Source organism: Anomaloglossus baeobatrachus, chromosome 6 (assembly GCF_048569485.1).
Source record: "Anomaloglossus baeobatrachus isolate aAnoBae1 chromosome 6, aAnoBae1.hap1, whole genome shotgun sequence".
NCBI classification, from domain to species: domain Eukaryota; kingdom Metazoa; phylum Chordata; class Amphibia; order Anura; family Aromobatidae; genus Anomaloglossus; species Anomaloglossus baeobatrachus.
In genome coordinates, this window is record NC_134358.1 from 376,854,274 (window position 1) to 376,882,098 (window position 27,825).

At 44.2% G+C, this 27,825-nt stretch overlaps 1 protein-coding gene across 5 annotated transcripts in view; it reads right to left on the reverse strand.

Moving 5' to 3' along the window:
* Positions 1 to 27,825, reverse strand: part of DDC (dopa decarboxylase) — a 516,742-nt gene that overhangs the window by 173,463 nt on the left and 315,454 nt on the right. For all 5 annotated transcript variants that reach the window (XM_075315037.1, XM_075315040.1, XM_075315038.1 and 2 more), the window contains one exon: positions 3,985 to 4,052. In XM_075315037.1, the coding sequence (XP_075171152.1) occupies positions 3,985 to 4,052 (68 nt within the window). The remainder of the gene's footprint in view (positions 1 to 3,984; positions 4,053 to 27,825) is intronic.

A 27,825-nucleotide genomic window follows, 5' to 3' on the forward strand; every position in this document is an offset into this window, starting at 1 on the left:
ACGTGTGCACATACCCTAAGAAGCTTGTTGATGGTTAAAGGAAGTGATTGATTGCAGTTATTTATTTGAAAGGGTGGGCAACCAAATATTAAGTTGAGGGTCCCAACAAATGTATCCTGCCAATATTCAAAGTTTTGTGTGAAATTATGTCCAATTTGCCATTTTTACTCAGTTTTTGTGTTATGATAAACACAGAGGAAATAAACATTTGGGTAATTTCAAGGGTCACAACACTTCTGGCCATGACTATATATATACAGGGTGGTCCAAAGGTAGGTGGACAGTATGTGTAACAGACTCTTTGGAAAATGAAAGGTGGAATCTGATTGGTTGCTAAGGGCAACTGAGTCAGTTCAGTTTCACTGATCCAGCTTTCACAGATAATTTACCCCCCAAATCTGTTTTCTTTTCAGATAATTCAGATAACCCATAATGGCAAAGAATTTAAATACAGATCAAATTGTAATTATTTTCTGTCCACCTACTTTTGGACCACCCTGTATATATATATATATATATATAAACACAGTATATATATATATATATATATATATATATATATATATATATATATATATATACACACAGTATACACTGGGTGCAAAGTTATTAGGCAAGTTATATTTTAGCTGATTTTTTTTATTATTGATCAACAGCTATGTTCTCAATCGGCCCAAAAGACTCATAAATATCAAAGCTTAATATTTTTGGAAGTTGGAATGTTTTTTTTTTAGATTTGGCTATCTTAGGAGGATATCTGTTTGTGCAGGTGACTATTACGGAGCAGAATTATTAGGCAACTTAATAAAAACCAAATATATTCCCATCTCACTTGTTTATTTTCACTAGGTAAACCAATATAACTGCACAAAATTTAGAAATAAACATTTCTGACATGCAAAAACAAAACCCAAAAAAATGAGTGACCAATATAGCCACCTTTCTTTATGATGACATAGATCCATAGATTCTGTCAGTTGCTTGATATGTTTACAGTCAACATTGCATGCAGCAGCCACCACAGCCTCCCAGATACTGTTCCGAGAGGTGTACTGTTTTCCCTCCCTGTAGATCTTGCATGGGAGGGACCACAGGTTCTCTATGGGGTTCAGATCAGGTGAACAAGGGATCCAAGCCATTAATTTTTCATATTTTAGACCTTTACTTGCCAGCCATGCTGTGGAGTAGTTGGATGCATGTGATGGAGCATTGTCCTGCATGAAAATCATGTTTTTTCTTGAACGATACTGACTTCTTCCTGTACCACTGCTTGAAGACGTTGTCTTCCAGAAACTGGAAGTAGGTGTGGGAGTTGAGCTTCACTCCATCCTCAACCCGAAAAGGTCCCACAAATTCATCTTTGATGATACCAGATCATACCAGTACCCCACCTCTCCCTTGCTGGCGTCTAAGTCGGAGTGGAGCTCTCTGCCCTTTACTGATCCAGCCTCTGGCCCATCCATCTGGCCCATCAAGAGTCACTCTCATTTTATCAGTTCATAAAACCTTTGAAAAATCAGTCTTAAGATATTTCTTGGCCCAGTCTTGACATTTTATTTATGTTTCTTGTTCAAAGCTATATTTAATGACTTTTTACCTATGTAAACCTAAGTAACGTACTATGTTTGATGGCTATAGGTCTTCTTTAAATAATAGGATAGTATGCAGTAGACGTTTAAAGGGAACCAATCATCAGAATTTTTGTATATAAGCTAAAGCCAGTGCTATACTGGCACTATCAGGCTGTTTCTCTAGATACCTTTAGTGGTCAGCTTGGATGTATAGGTTTTGAAATCCAAGAAAGTAAGGTTTATAAAATCCCCAACTTCTTGATTGACAGCAGCTGAGGAGCAGATAATATCTGGGGGGTATTCATAGTTATCCCCTTACCCTGTTAAAATTAGCATAAGCATTATACCATTGATTTACTTTTACTTGCAGGACCTGGTATCAGCTTTGTTGACTGAGGCTCCGCCCCTTCTGGTCGCATGGGTATGACCTCACCACAGGTCTTGCAAGTAAAAGTAAATCTATGGTATAATACTTATCCTAATTCTAACAGGGGAAGGGGATAACTATGAATACAGTATATTATCTGATGCTCAGCTGCTGTCACTCAAGAAGCTGGTGATTTTATAAACTTTACTTTCTTGGATTTAAAAACCTAAACATCCGAGCTGACCACCATAGGTATGTAGAGAATCAGCCGTAGAGTGCCAGTATAGCACTGGCTTTAGGCTATATACGAAAATCCTGTTGATTGCTTCCCTTTAACTGCAAGTATCCAGCGTGTTATATTTTATATTTAAGTCTATGCAGAGGGTTCAGTGCTCTAATTGCTATAAAGGTCCATTGAGAAAGAATCTTCTTAGAATTTTACACCTAAAAAAAACCCAAGTGACACTTGCAGACATTTACTGCCAAACAAACCTATTCAGATAAATAAAGCAAATTTTTAGTTTGCAAAAATTCTGCCATTTGTGAATACACCCATCCACATTGCTACTGACATTTATTGATTGTCAGGATTTTACTGTATGATTTTTAAATATAATAGTGTTTGTATTTATTAACTTCACAAAACCAATACTCCTGCCTAACATTCCATAAAGACAGTATTTGACATTTTTATTCTATACTGTATATACTTTACATTGTTCATTGAATATCATATTACACAGTGTTAGACTTACTGTGACCCACATGATGTGTGTAATATAATCTTAGAAATTGTGAATATAGAATTGAAAGTCTTCTGTTTAAACAGTCTGCGTGTTGCACATTCAGGTATTGTAGTGAGTCAATAAGCCTTTTCATAACTGAGGCTAATACAACACATTTGTTTCTGTCTCCAGAGAGCATACATCCATTGTTTGCTCTTAGCTATATGTGTAATAGCTGGGCTTCAGAATTGCTGCAACATTTGTGTACAGTCTTTTTTTTTTTTTTGAGCCTCATATTGAAATAAAGTGCACTGATATTGGACTGAAGCTGGCTAAAGATCTAATGATAAGTATTATATCTATAGCTCTTGGTCATTATTGTTTGTGAAGCTATTCATAAGCTATTGACAGACAACATACTTCTAAAAAATTAATGGAACAAGAACAATTTTGAGGATGGAAATAATTTTTGGGTATACAAAATAATTTAATATCTGCGCATCTATGCCATTTTATTAGACAGTTCCCCAAAACTAGGTGTAAAACTTATGTCTAAGGGTAATTTAGAGGGGCTCTAATCATCTTTCATAGTCACATAAACATGAGTAGTAAGCAAATACGTTCTTAATGTAATGCTTTGGGTAAACATAAATCAGTTTACCAACTTTGCTAGAGTAGTGCTTTAAATCTAAGTACCCTGCCGTCTTAACTTTTCTGGTGTCGCTCTGGTCACACAGCGCCATCTTGTGACTGTAACTATGGACTGTCCAGAAGCTCTCAGTACAAGTCTATGAAAGCCAGAATGAGGCATTCATAGACTTGTATTGAGTTGTGACCTTCGACTTGCTCCATGAAACACTGGATCAGCCAGCAGGTCACAAACTGCATAAGACCGACCACAGCGGTGCCGATAACAGACGAAGATGCCGGAAGAAGAGTACAAGACTATAGGCAGGGGACTTAGATTTAAAGCACCACTTCAGTGGTAAAATAAAAAATACGCGGAAGTGGTGCTTTAAGGATTTGGGCAAAAATTACACAGGCTAAAAATTTACATCTAAAATAACTCCAAAGATGGTGTATAATAGCATTTGTTCTTGCCTGAAACATTAACGAATTGAGACAAATAGATGTAATCAAGCTGTAAATGTAATTATTGACTGATTTATCTGAAAACAATTAATTAGGGACAAATTAGTTGCCTGAATGTATGTCTGCTCAGTCACACAATTCCATTTTTTTTTTTTTAAGACATGCACCTTATAATACATTTCTATTTGGAAAATATTACATTCTTACCTATTACCTTACTTTTACTTACCAAAATGCTGAGCAGTCAAAGTTGACCAGAAGCCACTTATGAGGATTAAAGTTAAAAGAATCTGCAAACTAAATTGACAAAAACATTACAAAATCTTTAGCTTCAGACAAAAAAAGTCATAAAAACGTCTCAACACATCTGTAATTATTTAGATTTTCATGCTTGCTAGCTTCAGTTAAAGCTAGGTACACAAGATTAAACAAGTATACCATCACTAAGTCTTCTCTGTTTTAATGGTTAATTTTTTTCTTCATATCACAAAACACCATGTTGACATGTAAAATCTCTGATACATTTTGGAATACTGTATCTCATAGCCATGTTTTACATGTACTACAGTCTATTTTAACATAGAGTACATATGTCACATTTTACCAATTGCCTGAGCATCACTGCAATTTCTCATTGGTAAAAGTATGGTATATCATGTGAAAACATGCAAATTAAAAAACATCATATACAAACATAAAAAATGTCCAAATAGTGCTTTGGGAAATCGGTAATAATGGTATATTAAAAATTGATCTTCTGACGTTTAAGGATCAAAAATCTAAATGAATGGAACGATAAATTGTCTAAATGTTCTTTGGAGCTAATGTCTAGCTTATATAATAAAACAAGAAGAGAAAATTTTAATACACATTAGAGGTGAAATGAAAATATTATAGGATTCAGAATTAAGTGTGTACATACAGAGGAATTCAAAGAGATAGATCACACAATCAAAGAAAATCTCAGTAAATTAGAACAAAGATGATGTTGACCAAAAGAAGTTCATTAATAAGGGACTGATGATTATCAAACAGATGAAGTATACATATGGATTAAGATTACTATAGGGACATCAACACCTAGATTCATATTAAGCATATAAATAGAAGACACAGACAAACATCACAAGATAGTTTTAGCTCTACTGAAAGAGACATGACAGAGTCCCTTTCAGCTGAACTAAAGCAGTGGTCTTCCGCCGTTCTTGCTTTGAGATCCACATTTAGCTCCAAGACAGGGTCATAAGTAGAGGTCAACGATCTTGATTAGAAAATTACAAGATCGTACGATCCTTGGCAAGATCAGGTCAGGATCGGAAAACTGAATTTTTGACTGAAAAGTCAGAAATGTATGGTTTGGATTGGTACATGTTCAGTTTGCCAAAACCATCCTCTCCCAGCCCCAACACAGCCATGTCAAGTATTGTCATGGCTGTGATTGCCCAGGGAGATCACTGCAAAAAAAGGAATGAAGATGTTTAAAACAGGAAATACTTACCAAGTCTCCCAGCGGCTGTAATGCTAGTTTTGGGGTCGCTAATTATCCCTCAAACATATTCACTGCTTTCCCTGCCCACCAGCATCTCTGATTGGCTGCAGTCAAATCGCGCCCCCACCCTCTCTAACAGCGTTATACTGCTGGTGTAAAATATTTAAATAAATTTTAAAAATGCTGTGCCGTCCCCCTATATATTGATTCCAGCAGATAAAGCCCACGGCTACAGGTAGCAGTCTGCAATCATATGCTTATCTTGGCTATGTATCAAAATAAGAAGAACCACAGGTGGATTTTTTAAAATAATAAATAATTTTGAAAAAACGGCATGCGTTCCCCCCCAAATTTGATATTCAGTCAAGATAAAGCCCAAGAGTTGGGGGCTGGTATTCTCAGACCCATAGTTATTGCCCCCCTCCTAGCCTAAAAATAGCAGCCTGCAGCTGCCCAGGATTGCTGCATCCATTAGATATGACAATCCCAGAACTTTACCAGGGTCTTCCGATTGCCCTGGTGTGGTGGCAATCGAGGTAATAAGGGGTTAATGGCAGTCCACAGCTGCCACTAAGCCTTTGATTAGTAATGGGAGGCATCTATGAGATCCCCCATTGCTGCTTTCTTCTATGCTGGGCCACACTTTCCTCATACCCACTGAGACCATAGAGCTAAAAAGGTCAAAATGTTGGTCTGCTTTTTCTCCACAATGTGCTTTTAAGGTTACTCCCCCAGTATCCTTACTTATGTTCCCCTATTTTGAGATCCACGCTGTAAGACTCTACTATCCTTTCCCTCTGAAAGTGGTGGTTGTGTACTGTCCTATATTCCAACCCCTTAGTTTCAGGATCACTTTGAAATCTGACTTCTGCATTTTCTTTAACATCCCCATTCATAATCCAATCTCTCCATCTGCCACTCATCTTCTATCTCAAACTTCATCTCTAGTCCTTCATAACTTACTAACCCTCCCACATATAAAGATACAAATACATTGGATCCAGTTTCTTCCATCTTTGCGCAGGGCTTGTCTTAACTAACTCCACTCACACTCTCTTTCCTTATATGTTTAGATTTGGCTCCCCATTCACAACACCCCTACATACTGCACACACAGAAATATTCATGCCTTTAATATCCATTAACTTATGAATATTTTACATTGTCTCCAATCGCTCCATCTTTTCTCCTGATTTACCTGTGAAACATTAAAATAAGATACTCACAAGTACATTGAATGTAGCAGCATACTCTACTCACAGAACACACCAACAAAGACGGCGGCAACATAGGCACACTGCAAACATGTTTTCTGCAGTAGAACTCTATGACTGCTGAATGACTTGTATGGAAAAATCACATTTATAATAGGACTTCATCCACTGTAAGTTTATGCACAAAATGTTCAACCCCGCCCTTGACTTTGCTAAACAAGCCTATTTCTCTACTACTTTAGCCTCTGTATCCAATAATCCAAAACAATTATTTGACACTTTCCACTCTTTCATGTAGACCACTATCACTAACCTCAGCGCTAACAATGTGGCCATTTACTTCATAGAAAAAATTCACCATATTCAACAGAAAATTATATCCCATTCCCTACTAATATTAATGCTCTTCCATCCCACATTCATTCGGTTCTCTTTCCACCTTTGAACCAAGCACAGTAAAAGGATTTACCAGGCTCCTTGCTTCTTCTCGCCTTACTACCTGCACCAATGACCCTATTCCTTCACACCTCCTACAGTAACTTTCTCTGTCACTACCCACCTAAAATATTTGACCCTGGAATATTTCCACATATCTTAGTGATTTTGATACATTGTACTTTATGTAACTTAGCTCAATATGCTTTGCATTTATTTATGAAAATATTGGAAATTTGACTAAAACTTCAAAAACTTAGCAAGTTTCAAACATTGAATGTTTATACTCTAGGTAGTTATGCCACACAAAAGAGTTAATAAATAACATTTGCTATATCTTTACTTTATGTTAGCATTATATTTCAAATGTCCTTTTGTTTTGTTAGGATGTCAGAAGGTTTACTCTCATCTAACAGTTAATTCTAGTTGTCACTCCTTTGTTCTGATTCTTTTGGATCGCTCTGCAGTATTTGACACTATAGACCACCAGCTCCTCTTCATTATTCTCTGATCTATCAACCTCCTGCTGTCTCTTGGATTTTCTCTACTTTCTGACTGCACCTTCAGTCTAACTTCTGTTGATTTTCTTCGTAATTGTCTTTCTGCTGTCTCTAACATTGCACAGCTGAATTTTTCTAAAGTAATCTTTTTGTATTTCCATTTTCTACTAACCTACCTACACATGATATTCTCATTTCAATGTGTTGTTTTACCATAACTGTCAAGTAGAATGTTATATTTCATACAAATGCTTCCTTCATTTCCAATATCTGATCACTCGTTTGCTTATGTGACCTGCACCTAAAAACATCTGCCAAATCTGCTTTTTTCTTACCTTTGAAACTACACAAACTGTTACCATTGCTCATATTGCTTCTTGTTTTAACTACTGCAGGCCATTACTAATCAGTCTCACTCTCACTAATTTCTCCTCTTAAATGTATCCAGTAGCAAGGCTCATATTTCTGTCCATTCACTACAGAGATACCATCCTGTGTCAGTTATTTCACTAGTTACCCTTTCCCTAAAGAATGCAACATAAATATATCACACTCTCTCCACAGTTCTGCACAGTCCTAGAGCTCCTCTATCTTCATAGTCTACCATTGCTCTACATTCTGCAACTCCTTAATCTGAACTTCATACTCACTTTTCCAAGATTTTTCTTGTACTGCACCAGTTCTCTAAAATGCACTACCCTGAACAATCTGGTTAATTCCTAATATTCACCATTGTAAGCATATTCTAAGAAATACATCTAGTTAGACAGACTTATCAAATCACCTATTCTAATGTGGCGCCCTGGACTAGCCAGGTCATCACAGGTAACACTCAAACACCCCCACCCCCATTAGACAGTAACATTAGCCAAACACAAAACCCTTGTTGCCTCCCTCCAGGGTCTGATGTCCACACCAGGTGGGGCGGAGCCAAGCGGTTGGCCTCACCCACTGAGGAGTTCACAGGCCTGGAGGCGGGAAAAGTGTCAGTTTAGTCCAGGAGGTTGAAGTGTGAGGAGTAAACACTTGGGTGTCTGGGTTTGTGGCCCAGGCACTGACAGCAAGGTTGGCAGATGGTGGTGGCCGTCTGCAGGAGTGGTGAAGCAACGCGAAACTGTAGGACCGGGGTCAGGCATTGGCCCGCCGGTACCGACCGGGGAGCGAAGTGAAGCCAGCACACACAGGCAGGGCCATCGGACCCCGACCAGGCTTGGAGCCGCCAACAATAGTCAAATCCGAGTGTGACCGGAAACCCAGGGGTTTCCTAACAGCCAAAGACCCGATAGAAGGCAACCGCCCACACCATGAGGGTATACAGCTACCGCCTAAGGCTAGAGACCCAAGGGCCAGCGCCTGTGGGCAAACGAGCTCCTCCGGTATCCATACACCGGGGAGTGGACTACCATTGAGGATCCATCGTAGTCAAACAAGTACATCAAGGTGCAGGAAAAGACAGCCGCCATCACCTGTCCGGGGAGAGACACTGCAGCCGGCTGCAGGACCCGTCCATCCAGCCGTTTGGTTTACCGAGGACTTTGTGCATTTCTTACTGAGTGAGTACACCCGTGCCATCCGGCACCGCGCCGCACTGTCCCTACAACCCTGCACCTCACCAACCCAGCCTCCCCGTCACACGACCGGGCCCCGGGACCACCGACCCCTACCCACGGAGGGGGAAAACAACATCCCAGCTGCTCCCTACCATCGCTCCCGGGATCCCCGTCACCAGCAGCGGTGGTGCCCATCTTCACCACAACCCGTGGGTGGCGTCATGGACTAAATCCCCCAAACCAACCACACCTTTCACTCACGGGCGAGAAGCGCCACTCGAGTCCCCGGATTCGGCCCACCGCTCGAGCCACCGAGCAGCAGCAGCCGCAGCAGCGCCGGACCCGAGCGTTAGTGAGCGCGCAGCAGCGGCGGCGTCCTCCCCGCCCGCGACACTAACGTTTCTAGTTTTTCTAATACAAATTAATTGCAAATTAATAACACCATAAAATCTATGAAACTTTAAAGCAACACTCTATTGTTTTTTTTTAATTTCATCCTTGAAGAGGTGTTTTAAATCTAAGTTCCCTGCCGCTACTCTTATTCTCATCCTCTGGCATCTACATCTGTTATCTGCGCCACTCCTGTTGGTTTTTGGCAGTGTGTAACCAGTCAGCTGCTCTAATGTTTCTTAAAGCGAGCCGGAGGTCACAAATAGTGATGGGCGGAAAAGAACCTGAGCCTCGACCCCGGGCCTTGAGTTCTCTAACGATCCGGGCTCGGCCACCCAGGTAATAGAAAAATCAAAGAAAAAAGAAAGAAAATGAGAATAAAGGAAGCACTTTATACTGATATGTCTCCGTGCGGCTGTAACTCTGTGGCCAGCCCCCAATTGTGATACCAAGTCATGATAAAGCTGACAACTGAGAGATGGTATTCTCATGCTGGGGGAGGTCCATGGTTATTGGGGCCCTCCTGCCTAAAAATAGCAGCCTACACCCACCCAGGATTATTGCATCCATCAGATGCAACAATCCCAGAACTCTACCCGGCTCATCCCGATTGCCGTGGTGCGGTGACTGGCAATGGGGGTAATAAGGGGTTAATAACAGCTCACAGCTGCCGCTAAGCCTTAGATTAGCAATGGGAGACATCTATGAGTTCCCCATTACTAATTTGTAAGTGAAAATAAATAAACACAAACAACCTTTATTTAAAATAAAATACCAAAAGCCCCACCCTCTTTTTTCTCTTTATTAATTCCCAAAACACCCAGGTATGACATAATCCACACAAGGTCGCACAATGATTCCAGCTTTGCAATATCTGAAGTGACAGTGTGCGGCCCCAGAACAAGACTGCCCTCTGTAAGCTTCACGCAGAGATTGAGCTGCACGATGAGCTGTGATGTCACTCAGGTTACTTGCGGTCACATCTAGAGGTTCTCACGGTCATCCATGTGTGGCCGCAGGTAAACTGACCTTGTGTGACCTCATTGAACTCAGTGACCTCACCTCAGGTGAACTCATTCAGTTAAATGAAACCTGCATCTCCTGGCAGAAAATCGTGGGATTTTTTTGCCAAGATATGTAGTTATATGCTTATATGCTTAGAGATTTTATATGCTTATATATTTTTTATTGTTATGTGAAAAAATAAATTTACCACTTTTACACAGAAGACAAAGTGCCGGTATACTTATTTCATTTTAAATTATAGTTAAAAGAATTTCTTTGCAATTTATAACACAAAAACTATAAACCATTGACTTAACTGACTACATACAGTTCCTTTCTGTTCTTTGCTAGAGTATCAAAAATTCATAGCAAATAAGGTGAGTAAACAGGAAGTACTATAAGGTTAGAGACCGTGAAGATATTACATTTTTACAATGTTTACAGGTCATCTGGTTCCTTTAGTTTGGTGCATTCATTTCCTTCAGTCACCAATACATTTAATTAAACTGTGAATGATCAGGAAATTAAAGCTGGCTAAAGCTTGCAGGTCTACTATGTTATCAGATTGTATTGCTCTTCCTATATATTGTCACCATGTAATTTATCTTTGTGGTGGTTTGGGGTTAAATCATATTTATTTTGTGACACCCACTATGCTTATCAAAATTAAGCTTTCTCAGGATATTAAAGTATCATTATTACAAAACACGTATATTGTAGTCCATCAGCTTACACTGACTAGCTTTTATATCGATTGCCATAAGTTTCATTTATTAGTGCAACCTTTTGTAGCATGGACAAAACCAACATTTTCAAAAACAGATGAATGGTCCGGTGTAGCAGTCAGGGCAAACTGGGTTTTTAATACATGAAGTGGATGCAAAAAGACATTATCTAAAGCGGACTTTACGCGCTACGATATCGTTAATGAATTATCGTCGGAGTCACGTTGTTTGTGACGCACATCCGGCGTCATTAACGATATCGCAGTGTGTAAAACTTAAGAGCGATGTAAAACGATCGCAAAAAAGGGCAAAATCGTTTGCCGCAGAGAGGTCGTCCTCCTGAAATCAAAAATCATTTTCTACTTTATAGCGATGTTGTTAGTCGCTCCTGCGGCAGCACACATCGCTATGTGTGACATCGCAGGAGCGACAAACATCTCCTTACCTGCCTCCACCGGAAATGCGGATGGAAGGAGGTGGGTGGGATGTTTACGTCCCGCTCATCTCCGCCCCTCCGCTTCTATTGGACGGCTGCCGTGTAACGTCGCTGTGACGCCGCACGACTCACCCCCTTAAAAGGAGGCGGTTCGCCGGCCAGAGCGACGTTGCAGAGCAGGTATGTGCGTGTGACACTGCCGTAGCAATAATTTTCGCTATGGCAGCAATCACACAATATCGGCCGTACGACGGGGGCGGGTGCTATCGCGCTCGAAATCGCTAGCAATTGCTAGCGATGTCACAGTGTGTAAAGCCCCCTTAAGTCGTATCGATGTAAGATGTCGATTAACCTTTTGCCATTAGGACCACACAATTTTTTTTCTGTTTTTTATTTTGCATTCCATACCTAGTAACATTTATTCATTCATTCATTCATTCATTATTTCTGTTGATTGAGATATGAATGCTTGTTTTTTAATGTATACCAATTTGGGGTATATACCATGTTTTGATCAATTTTATTGCTGATATTGTAGGAAGCGCAGCAACAAAAATTGGTAATTTTGTTTTTTCAATTTGTTTTCTTTACGACATTTCCCATACGGATTAAACAATTTTATATTTTGAGAGATTGGACTTTTACAGATGCGGCGACACTAACCAAATATGTATTTTTTGTTTTGAACATTTCTTCATTTTTAATAGGGAAAAGGCCCGACCCTAAAGCCAAGATCCTGAGGAGGTTGTAATTACTTATGACACCTTTCATGAAGGTTTATAGAAAAATTGCATTTCTATTATTTCATCATCATTATTGCATTGATAATAGATGATGTAATACACTAGATATTTAGCCTATTGAGCCTTCAGTTGTCTCTTCTTAGAATGACCAATCAAAAAATGCCAACTCAGCTCTGATGACATAATCTTAATTACAGTAGCATCATCTACTTTTATAAAGTGCTCTCTGTGTGAGGCCCGTTTCACACGTCAGTGAAAAACAGTGACGTTTTTCACTGGCGTGTAAAACACGCACATGTCCCTGCGTGTGCCGTGAATCACGGCACACGTGGGTTGTCTAAGTGCAATCCGGGCTCCGTTCTCCGTGGCCGGTGATTGCACTTAGAAATCAACTCACCTCCCGCTGTCCGTGGTGCTGAATCCTCCCGCGGTGCAGCATCCGGCCGGCGGTGACCCCTGCAGCAGCTGCTTCCGGGTCGGCTGTGTCGCGCATCATTAAGATGCGCGACAGTAATCAGCCGGCTTAGAAGCAGCAGGCTGCACGGGTTGCAGAGGACATCGCTGGACGCCGGGTGAGTTAAAATGTTTATTATTTTAAATGCACGTTTTTTTCTGGCACGTGTTTCACGGACCACACCACTGCGTGGTCCGTGGAACATCAGTGATGCCAGAAAAAAATGGACATGTCTCCGTGCGGCAATCACGCACACGCGGGTACGCCGCACGGAGACACGTGCAGTGAAAAATCACTGACGTGTGAGCAGACCCATTCATTATAATGGGTCTGCGTATGTCAGTGATTCTGGTACGTTTAAAAAAAAGCACAAACGTACCAGAATCACTGACGTGTGAAAGGGGCCTAAGGTATACAGTTTTAGGATTTCATAGCTTAGTTTTTATATGCATGTTTCTATATGTTTTTTTAGATATGCCTCTTGCATTAATAAAGCGGATAATTGTTGCTACTTAGGCGGAGAAGTCACTTTTGCGTCACAAACGCAAAACTTGACTACCTTGATAAGGTAAGCCTACAACCAGTTTTTGATTATAGAATAATAGATCATGATCAAACAAACAATCATGACAAACAAAAAATGAACCAGCACTGTCGCTTTGAATAGTTACCTGATGTGTACCATACTTACTAGCTTACTCCGGCTCCCGGCACACATGTGCCGGAGTCAGCATATCCTGGTAACCATGGTACACATCAGGTAACTATGGAAACCGCTTTACATAGTTACCCGGGCCCCACGCACTCTGCCCGCTCGGCCACGCCCCCGCACACTGTGCCCGCTCGGCCACGCCCCCGCACACTGTGCCCGCTTGGCCACGCCCCCGCACACTATGCCTGCTCAGCCACACCCCCGCACACTATGCCCACTCGGCCACGCCCCCCACACGCATTGAGCACCTATACACCTCCCCCATGGACTACTCCACCTATTAGACACCTCCCCCCCAGGACTACTCCTCCTATTAGACTCCTCCTCCCCCAGGACTACTCCTACTATTAGACTCCTCCCCCTCCAGGACTACTCCTATTAGACTCCTCCCCCCAGGACTACTACTCCTATTAGACTCCTTCCCCAAGGACTACTCCTACTATTAGACTCCTCTCCTCCCAGGACTATTCCTCCTATTCTCCTCCTCTCCCCCCAGGACTACTCCTCCTATTCTCCTCCTCTCCCCTGAGGACTACTCCTCCTATTATCCTCCTCTCTCCCCAGGACTACTCCTCCTATTATCATCCTCTCCCCCCAGGACTACTACTCCTATTATCCTCCTCTCTGCCCAGAACTACTCCTCCTTTTATACTCCTCTCTCCCCAGGACTACTCCTCCTATTATCCTCCTCTCTCCCCAGGACTACTCCTATTATCCTCCTCTCTCCCCAGGACTACTCCTCCTATTATATTCCTCACCTCCAGGACTACTACTCCTATTATCCTCCTCTCCCCCCAGGGCTACTCCTCCTATTATACTCCTCTCCCCCCAGGACTACTCCTATTATACTCCTCTCCCCCCAGGACTACTCCTCCTATTATACTCCTCTCTCCCCAGGACTATTTCTCCAACACACACACTGCACAAAACATACCTCCCCCCAAAACACACACACACTCCACACACACACACCCACACAAACCACGCAACACACACAGCACCACACACACACAAAGCTGCAGACACACAGCGCTCCACAAACAACGCAACACACACAATGCAACACACAAACAACACTGCTCTCACACACCCCCACACCCAGACAACACCCACAACATTTACAGCGCCCTACACAAACACTTCGTAACTACACACAACAATCTCTATATATATCACAGAAATCATACATTAACTACACAATAAATTGTAGAATACCCGATGCGTTAGAATCGGGCCACCTTCTAGTTATATATATATATATATATATATATATATATATATGTATAGTATAATGATACGATTAATCAATAAAATACTATGTAGAGGTATCATTCCTAGTTCCAAAACACCATACTCAGCTGATTGTAAGTAGAGCTGAATGAACTTGTTCAAAAGTTTGCAAATCTCAAATTCGGCATGAGCATTGCCCATTCGGATTCGATTTCAGATTCCTGAACACTTTTTTTCAAAATCAGCAAAATTCCGCCTTTTTTCTCCAACTGTTTGTGGTTGCGCTAATGCTTTTCTTCTAACATATTATGAGTTTGGCTAGGATAGTGGTGAACTCCAATATGGCGCTCCTTCCTTTCTGAGCTTTGCACTGTGCCTCAAATATAGTTTTCAACCACACATGGGGTATTGTTAAACTCAGAAGAAATTGTGTAACAAATTGTATTGTCCATTTATTCCTATTACCCTTTCTGAAAATTAAAACTTTGGGGTCAACGCAACATATTAGCAGAAAAATTGTATTTTTTTAATTTTTAAGGCCCAATGTTATACAATTCCGTGAATAACCTGATGGTTATAATTGCATACTACAGCTCTAGATGAATTCCTTTAGAGGTGTAGTTTCCAGAATTGATTCACTTGTTGGAGGTTTTTGCTGTTTCAGTCAAAATGGCACTCCAAAGGTTAAATGGAGCTGTTTCCATTCTGACTCCTGCCATGTGCCCAGTGTTTTATTACAAATGGGATATCGGTGTACTCAAGAGAAATTGTGCAACAAATTGTATGGTTTAATTGTTCATGTTACCCTTGTGAAAATGAAAAATGTAGGGTTTTATGCAACATTTTTGTGGTAAAATGTTTTGTTTTTTTTTCATTTTCATGGCTCAACGTTATAAAGTTCTGTGAAGCACCTGTGAGTTTAAGATGCTAACCACACATCTAGATCCATTTATTGAGGGGTCTAGCTTAGAAAATGTGGAAATTTGTGGGGGATTTCCACTAATTATGCACATCAGGGTTTCTGCAAATGTGACATGGGTTCCATTATCGATTCCAGACAAATTTGAACTCCAAAATTCAAATAGGGCTGCTTCCCTTCCGAGCCCTGCCATGCGCCCAAACAGTAGTTTTACACCATACATCGGGTATCTATGTACTCAGGAGAAATTGCGCAACAGATTCTATAGTGTGTTTTCACCTGTTACAATTGTGGTATGAACATATATTTTATCTCATATGACATATCAAAAAGATTTCTTTTGTCTAACAAAGCTAAGGCCTCGTTAGCAAGATGTCGGAGGCATTTTTATGAATTTAGAAAGTATAATAGCAGGACTCTGGCCAGGGCCCTGCGGGCTCAAGGTTCAAAGGGATATATACCCTCCATACAGAGGCAGTCAGGGGGGTCGGCCACACTTCCAGGTGACATAGCTTCAGCATTTCGGGATTTGTATTCTGCTCTATACTCGATTGATGGCACCCTGTCGGTTGACACTAGGAAGACTGCTAGGGAACGAATACAGGAATACATTAGCTCCTCGGGCCTTCCGAGACTTCAACCGGATGACATAGAGACTCTGGAGGCGCCTATATCCGAAAGGGAACTATCCTCGGTCCTTAAGAACTCCCCCACAGGCAAGGCCCCAGGCCCTGATGGCTTTCCATTGTCCTATTATAAGAAGTTGGGCCCTCTCTTGTTTCCACATTTCCTGGCAGCATTTAATAATATTCCAGCATGTGCATCCCCTCCAATACCCAGGGACTCACTAGCGGCTAACATTGTGGTCATACACAAGGAGGGCAAGGACTCCACCAGCTGCGCTAGCTATCGTCCAATCTCCCTGCTCAATGTGGATCTAAAATTGTTTTGTAAGATCTTAGCCGACCGTTTGTCCCCTTTGCTTGGGGGAATAGTCAGCACTGATCAGGCTGGCTTCATGTTGGGCAGGGAGGCTAGAGACAACACCACGAGGGCCATATACCTGGTTCATATGGCTAGGAATGATGGTAGGTCTCTTATGTTGTTGTCTACGTACGCCAACAAGGCATTCGACCGAGTTGGCTGGATGTTCCTGGATGGGGTCCTGGCCTCTCTGGGGCTGGGTGGTAATATGCTCAAATGGATAGGATCTCGGTGAACGGGAGAGGAAGAAGGCCGAGCTGGTGGCCCGAGCGATAAGGGAGAAGGAGAATCTCCGCCAGGCCACGTTCCGTGTCCGGGGTCCGCTGTACGAGGGGCAGGTGAGGAAGAAGGTGAAGAAAAGGAGTAAAAGTGAGAGTAGAAAAGCCTGAAGTTGGTCCAGCTGTGTGCAGGACAGAGTCAGCAAGGTCAGCAACGGCGGTGACCGTCTGGAGGGGGACTGCTCGGAGGTTGCTGGAAGGACCGCGGACGGGTAGTGGCCCGGCGGTCTGGAGCAGTATACGAAGAACAGTCAGCACCAGGGCAGGGGTCTCTCGGACCCCGGCAAGGCTTGGAGTCGCCGTAAATTTGCCAAATCCGTCAGTGAAGGGGACGTCTGTCTCCAAACAACCAAGTCCCGATTGAAGGCAACAGTCCAACCATTAAGGAGAGACACCGCCACCGCCAGGGGACCAGTTTCTCAGGGCCAGCACCTGCGGGCAAAGTAGGGCTCCTCCGGCCCATATCCAAGCCGGGGAGCGGGTTACCGGTGGGAACCCATCGCTACCAACACAGAAATATTAGGTGCCGGACAGAGGGACATCACCGTCACCTACTGGGAGAGCAAGTGCAGCCGTCCGTGGGAACCGTCTTTCCAGCCGTGTGGTTTACCGAAAAACTGTGTCAACGTCTCAGGCTGAGTGAGTACCACAGTGCCGCAAGGCACAGCACTGCCCCCGCGTCCCTGCACCCCACCAAGCCCTGCATCACCCACCTCATCACTGGGCCCCGGGATCACCAACCCCTACCCGCGGAGGGGCAACACAACAACTGGCTGCTCCATACCATCCTTCCCAGGATCCCCATACAGAGCAGCGGTGGTGTCACCAAATCACCACAACCGTGGGTGGCGTCACGGACAATAACCAATCCCTATACCCAAAACCCCCTTTCACTCACGGGCGAGGAGCGCCGCTAGAGTCCCCGGGATCCGGCCCATCACTCGAGCCACCGAGCAGCAGCAGGCCGCAGCAGCCGCGACAGCCGGACCCGAGCAGCAGTGGGAGAGCGCGGCGTCCCCTCCTCCGCCCGCGACATTTACCTTGGTTACCAGCGCAGGCAGCTACACGTGCAGAGAGCAGGGAGCAGCGCACACTGAGCGCTGGCTCCCTGCTCTCCTAGTTACAGCACACATCGGGTTAATTACTCGATGTGTGCTGCAGCTAACACAGAGCAGGGAGCAGCGCACACCGGGTGCAGCTGCACAGGGTACATATATAGGGTATAGAGTACAGGGTGCAGCTGCACAGAGCAGGGAGCAGCGCACACCGCTTAGCGCTGGCTCCTTGCTCTCCTAGTTACAGCACACATCGGGTTAATTACCCGATGTGTACTGCAGCTAAATGTGCACAGAGCAGGGAGCAGCGCACAATGCTTAGCGCTGGCTCCCTGCTCTCCTAGCTACAGCACACATCGGGTTAATTAACCCGATGTGTCCTGCAGCTACATGTGCACAGAGCAGGAGCCGGCACTGACAGTGAGAGCGGCTGAGGCTGGTAACAAAGGTAAATATCGGGTAACCAAGGACAGGGCTTCTTGGTTACCCGATGTTTACTGTGGTTACCAGCCTCCGCAGAAGCCGGCTCCTGCTGCCTGCACATTCAGTTGTTGCTCTGTCGCTGTCACACACAGCGATCTGTGCTTCACAGCGGGAGCGCAACAACTAAAAAATGGCCCAGGACATTCAGCAACAACCAGCGACCTCACAGCAGGGGCCAGGTTGTTGCTCAATGTCACACACAGCGACATCACTAGCAACATCGCTGCTACGTCACAAAAGTTGTTCGTTAGCAGCAATGTTGCTAGCGATGTTGCTTAGTGTGACGGGGCCTTTAGTTAAACATGGTTAGTTTCAGAATCTTTTTGCCTACAAATACTGCTGTCAGATGAAGTATCAAAAACCTGCTGACAAATTCCCTTTAACTATTTTAAGTTATATTGTATTTTAATTACTTATCAGTAGATGAAAGAAAGGTATTTTGTTGTCAATTTGGACAATTTGTAAATATCAAGTTTTACAATATACATACAAATGTACTTTTTGTATAGTATCCTCAAGTGTGACAAAGGCAGGTTTCATGGTCACCTGCTGGCAGATCTAAAGATGGCTACCAAGAACATGCTTTTCATTAGCTGCTCCATTTTCTAGATTCTAGGGGAGGCCCTGGTCTTCACTCTTTAATCCCTAAACAGCGCTTTGGACTTAACAGGGGCCCGTAGGCTGGGGCCATGTCGTTCGCTACTGTTCGGTGGTCAATCCAGGCGATACAATTGTAAAGCAAGCAGGTAATAATATTTCAAGCCAAGGTTAAAGAATGGAATACACCTAGAGGATATAACAGGAGTACAAAACAGAGCATGTAAAAAAAAAGCTATTCACTGACATTGGAAGTCAGAGCTACTGAGTTGACAGCCTCGCCCAGGGCGCTTAAGAATGAGTGATAAAACCTGAGAAAAAATTAATTCCATAAATCCATTTATTTAACTCGCACCAAAAGTACATGGACTAAAAAAAAAAACAGGACTGTCACTTTCACATGTCTATATAAACCAGCAAGGTCTTAAATCACATAAATCTCCTAGGAGACACTAATATAAAACTTAACATTTAATGTATAGATTAAAAAGTGAACAGGGTCACTGAAAAACGTGACATACTCAACATAGAACCAACAAACATATATATGGTGTTAGATCACAGCCCCACATATATTAACATATAGGTGCTCAAGCACACCATCATACTCAGTACCAACGTCAGGCTATTCAAGAATCAACACCAAATATCAATGACACATTCATATGTCCATATGAGAATTAACCCCGTATTAATCTATCCTAGGAACTAACCACCTAATATAGGGGCACCCAGAAATAGAAGGGGAACAGATCTCACTCAAAGTAGCGGGCTATACTTATGCAGCAAACCTGAAACTCGACTATCAAGAATCGAGTAGACTTGTTTCCTTGATTTGTTTATGCATTATTGGGTAGAAAACTTCCATCAAAGTGTACATAACTTCCGACGCGTTTCATTAATATTCCTCAGGGAAGTTAGTAATCCAAACCAGAGGGTAATACCACCGTCACAAAGGCAGGCATCCCCGGTGGAACCTCAGTGCTGGACTGAAAATGAAATAGAAACAGCCATAAGTCCACCATTCCAACTATCAATATATCAAAAAGGGGCCCAAAGAGGGCACTCACCCAAGAAACAAGTTCTATATGTCCTGGTGCTAGGCCACATCAAATCGCCCATCTATGAACGCACACTATAAAAATAAGACTATATTAAACCACCACTTATTGCAGAATCATAGGGGAGAAAAAAGGGGTTCCGAAATCAGGAACACTCACCATAGCACGTCCCCCACGTCTATTCTGTTCAGAAATGTGCCGCGCTGCCGGCCTCATGGGCCGCGCCATCTTATATCACGCGCGCATGCGCAGTACACCCCATTCAATGGTATGACGCGCAACCGGAACCACCCGAAACCGGAAGTTAGCACGTCATCATTATCCGCCGCCCACATCATCACATGATGTCGGCCGCATATCCGGTGACGCTAAATCCGGAAGATGGAACGCAAGCTAGGTAAACACCATATAGTCGCGTCATTACCTCATTAACGCTTGCGCTCCCATATTGAAAATCACTGGCAGTGAATGAGAACAAGCTCCATTCACAAACGTTTAAAGCCTTATCACAGGCAACATGCAATACTCCTCAAAAAAACACACCTCTACAGTGCAGTGATGTTAAGGCAAAAGACGCCCCCCCCACAGGAATCAATCCGAGTAGTCTCACCATCACATAGTCGGAAGATATTACAACTTAAGACCCATCACAATGAGGGCCCCTAAATATAGAGCACCGTCAAAGAGATCTCAAAAGGAGGACAGACCACCAAAATCAATCCAAAAGGCCTAGAGCACAAATCACCCCATAAAGAATCCTAAATACATAGCAGGAAAAGGAAAAAGAGAGACTAAGTGCACACTAAACCTAACCCCTACTCTTTGGAAACTCTCCCTACCTTGCTGCAGAGGTCGGCACCGTAAACAAAACCCACGCCCATGGCGCCCCCACTCACCGTCGACTGGCCCTCCTACCCTATCCCTATATGCTAGGGTGCACCTAAAAAGGGGATAAAGGATAGTTGCTCATTAAGGCCATTTGGGGCCATGGTACCCAGCGTGTAAATCCAAAAACACTCCTTACGGAGTATCAACTTGTCCCAGTTGCCTCCTCTTGGTGGTGGTCTAATGTAATCAACGCCCATAATCCTGATACAATTTTCATCTCCATTGTGGTATGCATTGACATGTCTAGCCAGTGGGGTGTCGTTCCTATTCCTGATGTCATTTTTGTGCTCGCCAACCCTTTTTCGTAGTTCCCTAATGGTCTTTCCAACATAATGTTTATTGCAGGGACACGTCACCCTGTATACGACACCTCTAGTCCTACATGTGATAAATGACCTAATCTCAAACGTCCTATCATTGAACCGACTACGGAAAGTCTTACCCTCTTCCACGAGGAAACAGTTCTTACAATTATGACACTTAAAACAACCTCTAACCCCACGGGTCAACCATGGTGGTCTGTCCTCCTTGAAAAAGCTATGGACCAATCTGTCCTTCAAAGATCTCACCTTCCTATATGTTATAGAAGGATGATCCGATATGTATTTACCCACAATTGGGTCCATTTTCAGGATCGGCCAATGCTTACAAAGAATCTCACGTAGGCCAGTAGCCCCATTGTCAAATGTGGTGATATACCTCAACGGCTCATTCAGCTCTTTGCTTTTGGGTCTTGGATTAAGAATCTCTGTACGGTCCATCTCACAAACCGATTTAAAGGCTCTCTCAACCTCCTTTTTTGGGTAGCCTCTCTCATCCAACCGCTTTTTTAGATCCTCAGCCTGTGCTTTAAAGGCCTCGTCGCTAGAGCAGTTGCGCCTCATCCTCAAAAACTGGCCCCTTGGGATGCCCTTTTTATGAGACCTGGGGTGCGCACTCTCCCATCGTAACAATGAGTTGGATGATGTTTCCTTCCTGTACGTACTTGTCATTAGCTTATCCTCTGGTCCCCTTTCTACCAAGACATCCAAAAAAGCCAGCCTGTCAGGATGCATCTCAAAAGTGAACCTAAGGCCCATGTTGTTATTATTCAGAGAACCCACAAAGTCCCTGAAACCATCCTCACGACCCTTCCAAATCAGGAAGATGTCGTCGATAAACCTGACCCACAAAACAACATCCTCCGTGTCAAGGTTACCTCCAAACACCGTGGTTTCCTCCCACCAGCCCAGAAAAAGGTTTGCATACGATGGGGCACAACAACTCCCCATCGCAGTACCTCTGAGCTGGTGGAAGTACTTCCCCCCAAAAGAAAAAACATTCCTTGTCAGACAAAACCGAAGAGCCTGAATCACAAACTCATTATGCGCAGACAGATGATTCCCTCTCGAATTCAGGTAGTACTTCACCGCCTCTATCCCCATATCATGCGGGATCGAGGAATAGAGCGTCTCCACATCAATACTACAGAGGGTCATGCCCTCCTCTAGAAAGACGTCATCAATTTTCCTCAGGAACTCAGTGGTGTCACCCAAAAAAGAGTTAAGGGATACTACAAATGGACGCAGTATCCTGTCAACATAAATGCTTAACTTCTCAGTGAGACCACCCACTCCCGATACAATGGGACGTCCCCTGAGAGGATCCAAACCCTTATGTATCTTGGGTAATACATAAAAGGTAGATAGTATAGGAAACAGAGGGAAGAGAAACTCAAACTCATTCTTGTCAATGATCATATCATCGAGTGCCTTGTCAAGTAGTAATTTCAACTCAGCCCTGAAAGTAGCCATAGGATTGAACATTAATTTCTCATACGTTAGTTCATCATTCAAAATACCCAAGCAGATGTCCTTATACTTCATAGAATCCATAATCACGATGTTGCCCCCTTTGTCAGAGGGCTTAATCGTAATGCTGGAATCACCTTCAAGGCTGCGTAAACACTGCATCTCAAACTTGGTAAGATTATAATTACCCGAATGTGATTGAAGACCACCACCAATGTCCTCCATTACCATGTTAACAAAGACGTCAACAACATCGACCTCTGTTCCCTCCGGGGGCATCCTACTGCTACTATTCTTTAAAGATGTGAACGGGCCCTCACCTCTGTCATTGGGGTTCTCATCACTAAGATGAAATAGAAAGCGCACATCCTGCAGTAAATCCTCAGATATTCCTAATTCATCACATGTTTTATCCGACTGTTTACCGAAAAACTTTTTCCACTTTAATTGCCTCGCGAAAAGGTGTAAGTCTTTAATAGCCATAAATTCATTGAAATCCGTAGTGGGTACAAATGATAAACCCCTGTTCAGTACCGCCAGATCACCATCACTCAGAGACCTAGAAGAGAGGTTTATAACCTGGGGAGCCCTCACCCCGGCTATAAGTTCACCGGGTTTTTGCTGCGGAGGTAGTATTGATTTTCTAAAAAACCACCTCTTCCCTGGTTCTGATTAGAGCCCCTAAAGCCTGACCTTCCCCTACCCCTTGTTCTCTTGTATTGATGTGGGGGTCTGAAAACACCTCCCCTGCCCTCATTCTCAGATAATTCAGCATCCGTGGAGGACAACTCCGTCTCACTTTGTTTATAGTAATTATTATTCCTCCCTCCAGTATATACATAAGCCTTATTATCTTTGAAATATTGCAAGTCTCTAATATAGAAGCGATGTTTCTTCTCCTTTAGTTTGTACTGAAACTTTTCAATCACCCCTTGCAATACTGTCTCTTTATTGGGAAAATCAGCCTCACCCGAGAATTTCCTCGCTGTGTCAATATGCTCCTTCAATGACTCCTCCAAAGTCACAAGGTTTCTTTTCTCCTCCTCCAAAATCAACCTCATCATTCTAAGTGAACTCTCAGTAGCCTCCTTCTCCCATTTCGTGGTGAAATCAGCGTTCTTATACCTATGGCCAGGTTGTAAAGTAATCCTAAGATTTCTGGGCACTATCTTGTCCTTTAAGTAACTTTCAAGGGACTGCACCTCCCACCAGGAGGTGATCCTTTCCTTGTAGATCCTAGTTAGATCTTTAAAGGCCCCATTCATAGTTGGAGTATATTTTTTAAGGACCAAATTTCTGTCGGAAAAGACGTCCCTCGCCTCACTTGCCCACTGCCTGGTGTCCAGGTCGGAGGAGAGAAAGCCTGCCATGTGTTAGGCCGGACAACAATTTTATAATAGCAGAAACGTAGTTAATGTCAACCTTAAATTTTTCAAGATATATAAACCAGCAAGGTCTTAAATCACATAAATCTCCTAGGAGACACTAATATAAAACTTAACATTTAATGTATAGATTAAAAAGTGAACAGGGTCACTGAAAAACGTGACATACTCAACATAGAACCAACAAACATATATATGGTGTTAGATCACAGCCCCACATATATTAACATATAGGTGCTCAAGCACACCATCATACTCAGTACCAACGTCAGGCTATTCAAGAATCAACACCAAATATCAATGACACATTCATATGTCCATATGAGAATTAACCCCGTATTAATCTATCCTAGGAACTAACCACCTAATATAGGGGCACCCAGAAATAGAAGGGGAACAGATCTCACTCAAAGTAGCGGGCTATACTTATGCAGCAAACCTGAAACTCGACTATCAAGAATCGAGTAGACTTGTTTCCTTGATTTGTTTATGCATTATTGGGTAGAAAACTTCCATCAAAGTGTACATAACTTCCGACGCGTTTCATTAATATTCCTCAGGGAAGTTAGTAATCCAAACCAGAGGGTAATACCACCGTCACAAAGGCAGGCATCCCCGGTGGAACCTCAGTGCTGGACTGAAAATGAAATAGAAACAGCCATAAGTCCACCATTCCAACTATCAATATATCAAAAAGGGGCCCAAAGAGGGCACTCACCCAGGAAACAAGTTCTATATGTCCTGGTGCTAGGCCACATCAAATCGCCCATCTTTCACATGTCACCAGCAACAAAGGTGTGCCACTGCCCAGCAGCAAAAGTGGAAACACAAATCAGCCCAGATATTACAGTCAAGGTTGTCAGGATCTCTACAGCAGGTTATTCATTAGAGACTAAAAACCCATGGAGACTGACAATTTAGGCCCATTAAATGGGTTATATAAGGGACTTTCTTTACTTTTTGCTATGGGGCTAAGATTTTACTGGCAGGAAGTTGTTAGCTACTTGCATATTCTGTCAGGTGCAGATCTCTGCCAGTTCAGAGTGGTCACAGATCCCTTCTCCCAGTGTCCGGGAGCCACAGTAGTGTTGCCCTCCTCTCAGGGGAAGCAAGAGGGGGGGCCCCCATGCGAGGTATACCAACAGCCAACACTTTCCTAACTCCAGACCAGAAGGAGGAGCTCAAGACCTGGTTTAAGGAGAGCTTCCCTGTGCATTCTGGCCTGGGCAGGAGTTAGAACACACAAGCTCATACTGAAAGTGAAATTGTGGGGAACAAGTGAGGAGTGTAGAGAAGACGGTCGCTGGGAAGGGAGCTGCACCAAAGCTTCCTCAGGAACAAGTGCAGAGAGCAGGGTATGAAGCCCTAGGCTGCATCGGCACTCCAAGTCCCCCCAGCAGAATCCAAAGGGCAGAAGATTACAAGTCTCCTGGCCCACAGAGTCCCCGGGGCACAGCAGCATACTAGAGATAGGAGCCGTGACAAAAGAGGGGCACCAGTAAACATCTTGCACTGCCTGCCATATGGGTGAGAACCAGAACCAACATAAGGAAGAGGGTCACTGTGTCACTCAAAGCCACAGGGACCCGTACACTAAAGTGCTACAAGGAAGGCCTCAAACCCACCTGGCAAGGTGAACCCCCTCATTGCTCCCAGGCTGACCGGACCCTGTTATCGTCTGGACCAGACTCCCGGGCCTGTAATAACAACTGACAAGTAAAGGTAAAGGAAATTACAGCGCTGTGTTATCGCCGACATCCTCAGTCCCGCACCCCAGCACCGAATACTATTATTGTCGCGGGCGGGGAAGGATGCCGCTGCGCTCGCTAACGCTCGGGTCCGGTGCTGCTGCGATGGCTGCTCGGTGGCTCGAGCGGTGGGCCGGATCCGGGGGCTCGAGCGACGCTCCTCGCCCGTGAGTGAAAGGTGGGTAGTTTGGTTTGGGGGTTTGGTCCATGACGCCACCCACGGGTTGTGGTGAGGTTGGGCACCACCGCTGCTGGTGACGGGGATCCCGGGAGCAATGGCAGGGAGCAGCTGGGATGTTGTTTCCCCCTCCGTGGGTAGGGGTTGGTGGTCCCAGGGCCCGGTGAGGTGATGGGGAGGCAGGGTTAGCAAGGTGCAGGGTCGCCTGAACTGCGCAGCGCGGTGCCGGATGGCACGGTTGTACTCACTCAGCCACAAATCTACGCAAAGTCTCTGGTAAACCAAACGGCTGGGTGGACGGGTCCCGCAGTCGGCTGCTGTGACTTCTACCGGACGGTTGGTGGTGGCTGCCTTTTCCTGCACCTTTGTGTATGTTCGGTCCCAATGGATTCCCACCAGTAACCCACTCCCCAGCGTGTATATGTGCCGGAGGAGTCCTTTTGCCCGCAGGCTCTGGCGCTTGGAACTCTACCTGTGGCGGTAGCTGTATTTCCTTTTGCTGGTCGGACGGTTGACTTCAATCGGGTCTTGGCTGTTAGGAAACCCCTGGGGTTCCAGTCACTGACGGATTTGACCTCTAATGGCGACTCCAAGCCTGGTCGGGGTCCGTAGGCCCTGCCTGTGTGTGTTGCCTTCACTTCGCTCCCCGGTTCGGTACCGGCGGGCCACCGCCCGTCCCCGGTCCTACGGTTCCGCGTTGATTTGCCTCTCCTGCAGATGGCCACCACCGTCTGCCAACCTTGCTCTTGGTGCCCAGGCCACACACCGGGACACGGTCAGTTTTCTCCTCCACTACCACTTCACTCCTCTACTCCTTCACCTCCTAACTGAATTTGCTTCCTTTTCCCGCCTCCAGGACTGTGAACTCCTCAGTGGGTGTGGCCAACCACCTGGCTCCACCCCACCTGGTGTGGACATCAGCCCCTGGAGGGAGGCAACAAGGATTTTGTGTCTGACTGATGTGCCTGTCTCAGGGTGGGGGTGTGTGTTGTAGTACCTGTGATGACCTGGCTAGTCCAGGGTGCCACATTATGACTCCCAACATCCCTGGGGCCTGAGCTCTGCCTGTGTACAGCTGCTCCTATATTAGCCACAAACCACAGGTGGCGTCACGAATACAAACTCTACTCCCCTGTAAATAACCCCTCCATCTTTATTGAAACCACTGGGGTCACTGAACCAGGCCTGGCCGCTGTGACATCCCACCCCTACACCAGCCCGGTGACGAGTAACCCCCCAGATCCTGTGGGCCCATCATTAACAGAGCAGCTCTTCTTCTTCCAGTCTGCTCTGTCAATGGGGCGTTGCTACCAATGTCAGTTAGACAGCGGGGAGCCAGCTCTCACTCAGCATGAAATCAGCATGAGAAACCCCACAAATAGAACAGAAAAGAAACTGCCCTGTTGATGTGACATCACCAGAGGCTGCAGAATTGCCAGCAGATGTGGTCATTGACTGCTCTGAACTGACAAAGATTAGTATCGGTCAGATCAGGTAGATAGTTGGTAAATACCTACCTGCAAATTCTTAGCCCTCTAGCAAAATATAAACAAAGTCTCAGATAATCTCCTTAATAAGTACTAAATAACTATATATAACATAGCTCTCAACCGTTCCAGTTCAGCTGGACTGTCTTGGTTTGAGGGCTTAAGGGGGCTGCTAACAAGATGTCGTTGGGGTCACGGAATTCGTGACGCACATCCGACCTCGTTAGCGACGTTGTTGCGTGTGAAACGTACGAACGACCGCTAACGATCAAAATTACTCACCTAATCGTTGATCGTTGACACGTCGTTCTAATCCCAAATATTGTTGCTGTTG